At 63.6% G+C, this 4,188-nt stretch overlaps 6 protein-coding genes across 6 annotated transcripts; 4 read left to right on the top strand and 2 right to left on the bottom strand.

The window, feature by feature from the left end:
* Positions 1-300, top strand: Tco025E_09296 (uncharacterized protein; the record flags this gene model as incomplete). The annotated part of the gene is made up of 1 exon (XM_029376116.1): positions 1-300. A coding segment is annotated over one exon (300 nt), but the record flags the coding sequence as incomplete, so codon positions are not given.
* A 357-nt stretch (positions 301-657) lies between these two features.
* On the top strand, positions 658-1,032 carry Tco025E_09295 (uncharacterized protein; the record flags this gene model as incomplete). The annotated part of the gene is made up of 1 exon (XM_029376115.1): positions 658-1,032. The coding sequence occupies one exon, from the start codon at positions 658-660 to the stop codon at positions 1,030-1,032; it is 375 nt and encodes a 124-aa protein (XP_029223766.1).
* Positions 1,029-1,358, top strand: Tco025E_09294 (uncharacterized protein; the record flags this gene model as incomplete). The annotated part of the gene is made up of 1 exon (XM_029376114.1): positions 1,029-1,358. The coding sequence occupies one exon, from the start codon at positions 1,029-1,031 to the stop codon at positions 1,356-1,358; it is 330 nt and encodes a 109-aa protein (XP_029223765.1).
* Positions 1,359-1,785: 427 nt separating this feature from the next.
* Positions 1,786-2,406, bottom strand: Tco025E_09293 (uncharacterized protein; the record flags this gene model as incomplete). The annotated part of the gene is made up of 1 exon (XM_029376113.1): positions 1,786-2,406. One exon carries the CDS (start codon positions 2,404-2,406, stop codon positions 1,786-1,788), a length of 621 nt encoding a protein of 206 aa, XP_029223764.1.
* Positions 2,407-2,433: 27 nt separating this feature from the next.
* On the top strand, positions 2,434-2,790 carry Tco025E_09292 (uncharacterized protein; the record flags this gene model as incomplete). Its single annotated transcript, XM_029376112.1, has 1 exon — positions 2,434-2,790. The coding sequence occupies one exon, from the start codon at positions 2,434-2,436 to the stop codon at positions 2,788-2,790; it is 357 nt and encodes a 118-aa protein (XP_029223763.1).
* Positions 2,791-2,850: 60 nt separating this feature from the next.
* On the bottom strand, positions 2,851-3,249 carry Tco025E_09291 (uncharacterized protein; the record flags this gene model as incomplete). The annotated part of the gene is made up of 1 exon (XM_029376111.1): positions 2,851-3,249. The coding sequence occupies one exon, from the start codon at positions 3,247-3,249 to the stop codon at positions 2,851-2,853; it is 399 nt and encodes a 132-aa protein (XP_029223762.1).
* Positions 3,250-4,188: the final 939 nt, after the last annotated feature.

The raw sequence follows: 4,188 nt of genomic DNA, 5'->3' as shown, positions 1-4,188 counted from the left end.
CGGCCGACCCAAGTGAGGCGAGGCGCCCGCGCAACACCGCGCCAGAATCAACTCCCCTGCACGCGTCAGCGGGGCTGTTTGCGGACTCGCGCCATCCACGACGAGGCGCCGGCGCTGGCTTTCGGGTCCTGCGGGGATAATGGCGGCCCCCTCAGTTTTCTGTGCGCGGCGGCGGCGGGTGGCGGTGCAGATGTCCGCCATCCGCGCGGGTGCGTCCTGAACTTCCCCCAGCGCTGCCTTCGCAGGTTTGCCAGCCGCCTCGTTGTGTGTGTGAGGGGCGCCGGCGCGGCCAAAAAATAAAGTTAAACCGCAGGCGCACGCGCCACGACGGAGCGGGCCGGCAATGACGCTCCAAATGCGGCGGAGCACCCCGTCCGTGACTCGGGTCGGGCCCGTTTCAAGCGCGCTCTGGAGGGACGGTGAGGCAGTAAATACGCCCGCCACTCGCCTGCCGGACGTTTTCAGAACGCATAGCAGGAGCTCAGCGGGGCTCAGTTCGATGCCTGGCACTCCGCTCGGCAGCCGCACGCCAGCAAGCCGCCGCCTCACTTCACACTGCACGGGCGCGTGTGCCTGGCGCTAAAATAAGCGGGCGGCGCGGCCAGACCCGCACTCCGAGCTCTAGCGAGCAGCCCGCCCATTGAGCGTCATGGGGGCATGCGCCTTCGACTCCACCCGCAGCGTGCATCCCTTGTATATCTCCTCCGGATCAGCATCGGCGCCCAATCCACCCGGCGGCGACGTGCCAAGGTACATACGCGCGTTGGCGGCATCGAGGGGCTCCGCGGCAATGGGGCGCGCCAAAATTACCCACGCTCGTGCAACTTAACCCCGCTATCAGGCGAAGGGCTGAGTGTGTCGGGTTGGAAGGCGGGAAAAGGGCCTCGGCGTGTTGCTGTAACTCGCCGCCGCGCACGCACGACTGCAGATAGCACTGGGTACCCCGCATCGACGCAGCGCCCTCCCGCGAGAGAAGGCGAGCCTCCTCTTCAGCAGCCGCCCAAGAGGCCCCGACGGCAACGCCAGCGATGACGCCGGCGGCGCGGGTGTGCAACTTCTCCAGGCGCTCCAGCGCCGACAGCGAAGCCGTGTTGCGGCGCGCCACTGCCCGTAGAGGGAGTTGGGGGACCCACCAGCGAGGGTCTTGGGCAGCGGACGCGGTATTTTACATTTTTGGCTCCCATGTTCTCGCTGACACCGCCTCGACCTCCATAAGTCTTGTTTTTGCGACGGCGAAGGATTCCCGCGCCTGCCGGCCGACCCCGCGCAATGGCTGGATCAAAACCGCCCCAAGAATCGCGGGAGGCGATCCTCCACCAAGCGGGCCCCTCCCGCGTGCAGTTCCCTGCTGTCCGTGAGGGCGGTGCCAAAACAGCGCGCGCTTCGTCTTCGCGGCGCTGGGCTCCATGTTTGCTTCTGCTCTGCCCATCTTGAGGCGCTATCCAACGCCTGCCGCAACGTGCACTCCATGGCGCCTCTCCCTCTCTCGGTGGTGCGAGTGGTAGCGGTCAGGTCATCAGTGAAGAAAGCGAGTTCAAGGTTGGGGATGCACACCGGTTCCTCACCGAGGCTGTTCGCGGCAACGGTGGGCGGCGGCGGGCCGAGCACTTAACCCTGCGGGAGCCGCGGGTGAAATGAACCGGTGTGATGAGTGTATTTTTTACACGGGGCTTTTGGCCGCGCGGCAGGGAAAGGAAGTCCGCCTCCCACCGGCTCAGGCACGACACCACCTTGTGCGCGCGGAGTGCGTGAAGGATGCGGCTGCGATGAACCGAGTCGAAGGCCCTAGCGTGACCCACCAGCACCGCACCGACCTTCCCCGCTTGCCACAGTGAAATGTCTGAGCAAGCAGGCGAGTCGGCGGATCCAGTGTGGAGCGATCAGGGCGAAACCCAGCTTGCTGAGGAAGAAGTTGGGCTTCAAGAGTGCCGCGAATGCGTCGCGCCGCAATTCTTTCCGCGAGCTTACGCGGGCAGCTGGTGAGGGCAACGGGCCGAAGCGAGGCGGGAAGCATTTGCCCGGCTTCCCAGGCTTGAAGGGTGGGACAATTGCAATGCCCTCCTTTCCGGGAAGCCGGAGCGCCACCGTCGCCGATGCTCCCGTTGAACGCGGCCGCGAGTTCCTTGCAGGCAGTGAGGGGCAGTTGCTGCAGGGCCTCGCAGTGAAGCGCGCCAGGCCCCGGCGCGCTCCGGAGACGCATCTCCCGCGATGCAGCGTCAAGCTCCCCAAAGAGAAATCAGACGTGGCGGCGCACACTCGCGCCAAGGCGTCGGCGCGCTCCTTCGTGGCGGTCGGTTGGCCATCCGCCGCCGCAACCGGCGAACCGGCGGGGAGCGGGGCGTAGGGTGTACTGGTGAGGCTGCAGCTTGCCGCCTCCGCCGGCACCGGTCGGGAGCACTGCTCCATTCAGCGAGCAAATGCGACATTGCAGAGATGCGTTCGTCGCCGCTCCAAGGCGGTCAGTTTCGGCGTCCAGAACGGCGGGCGCTCTGCCTTCCGAGGGCCGGTGAGGGCGCCGATCCCCGCCTGGAGAAGTGCGGAGGCGCCGCCGTAGAGGCGTTGGCGCCAACCAAAATGCCAAAATTTTTAAAAAAAAGAGCACCTGCACACGTCCACCGCAAAATACTTCTCAAAGAGAACAGGCACCGCAACATGCCCCTCCTTCAACCACTTCTCCAGAGGGGTCCGCTTCTCACGCTTGAGACCGCCAGCATTCCACGGGCCGACCCGCAAAAAAGGACCCGGATTCAATTCCGCGTCTCCGCGCACAGCCGAAGAAGCTGCCAGTGAAGAGTCCCCAGCGGGAGGGATGCCGCCACACTTCGGCGCGTGCGGTTGTTTGGCGGAAGATCAACTGCATTTGTTCCGGGCCTCCTGAACACGGCGCCGCCCAAAGCCCGACACCGCCGCCGACAACGAGTCAACGGGTCTAGTTGCCGGCTCTTGGCTGCCCTCTTTGCGAGTAATTGAGCCCGTGCCGCGCCCCCGCCCAGAAAGAGAGAGAGAGCGCCCCGCCGCCGCGCGCGCAGGTCCAGAAAGAAGGATGGGCTGAAGCAACGCAGCGGGGGAAAGGTGAGGCGGCCTTGTTGAGAGGCCTTGCGGGACTCTCGGCGCAAAGGCGATGAAGCAGCAGGAGCAGCGCGAGGTGGTGGCAAAGCGGGCGGCGCCGCGTCTGCGCCCCTCTTTTTTCAACCCCCTGAAAATCAGCCGGAAAGAGTTGAAGCCAAATATGAGTTGAACCCGCGACATCAATTGAAGCGTCCGGACCGCTGAACTAGAACGAAAGGGGCCGACGGCGCACGTTATTCATTCAGAGGCGAAATTATCAGATTCTATAATTCAAACAAAATGCGGCGTTCCCCAGCATACAAGCGACCGCCGCCCAAGAGGCGCGCTAGGCAGCCGGCTACTTCGAAACATATATTCCGAAGCACGGCCCCCGCGCCCTGCTGGTGGACGCGGCACGGCTACTGCTTGGGATCATTTCGGTACTCCGCCGGCGTCCGCTGTCGCGCCTCTCATTTTCGCCCCGCTCACACGAGCTTTAGTTTCGTTTTGCTTTTTTGCCCAACCGACCGCGCAACATGAAAATTCATCGGGCCTCTCATTGACACCCGTGTGCTTCGAGTGGGCGCCTTATCTGCCCTTTCCTGCTCCCCGCCCACTCTCCGCAGGAGTGCCGCCGTTGCAACACTCGGGGGCCGTCGTCTTGCGGGCGGCGCCGAAGGAGCGGAGGAGCCGCGAAGGCCGCGGCACAGGAGACCGACTCTTCACAGTTGTGCGCCCGCGTTTGTTGGCGGCGGGCCCCCGTTCGCACCTCGCATCTTCCCCCCCCCCGGCCGCGCAAATTTCACGGCGACGCCCCGCGGAGGGTCCCCGCAAGGAGGGCACCCGCGGTGGGCTGATCTGGCGTGCCGGGGCTCTGTTCGGTGTTCCCGCTTGGCAGCGGGCCGCGTGGTCGTTTAATTTCGGGTCGTGTCTGCCTTTTCGTTTTTTTTGTTTTTCCCAACGCGCGCTCGTTTGCCGTGCCCTTTTTAAAATCCAGGAATTCCTTCCACGGCGCAATGTGCGTGTGTGTTTTTTGGACGTGTTTTGTTTTAAAAAAACAACTTCTTGTCAATAATTTCAATGGTAATGTTAATAATAAGAGTATTAATGTATGTTTTTTGTTTCCGTGTTTTTTTGGGG

This window comes from Trypanosoma conorhini (genome assembly GCF_003719485.1).
Source record: "Trypanosoma conorhini strain 025E chromosome Unknown Tco_14.4_contig_01055, whole genome shotgun sequence".
Classification (NCBI taxonomy): domain Eukaryota; phylum Euglenozoa; class Kinetoplastea; order Trypanosomatida; family Trypanosomatidae; genus Trypanosoma; species Trypanosoma conorhini.
The sequence above is the reverse complement of the archived record's forward strand: the minus strand, read 5'-3'. Positions and strand labels throughout refer to the sequence as shown.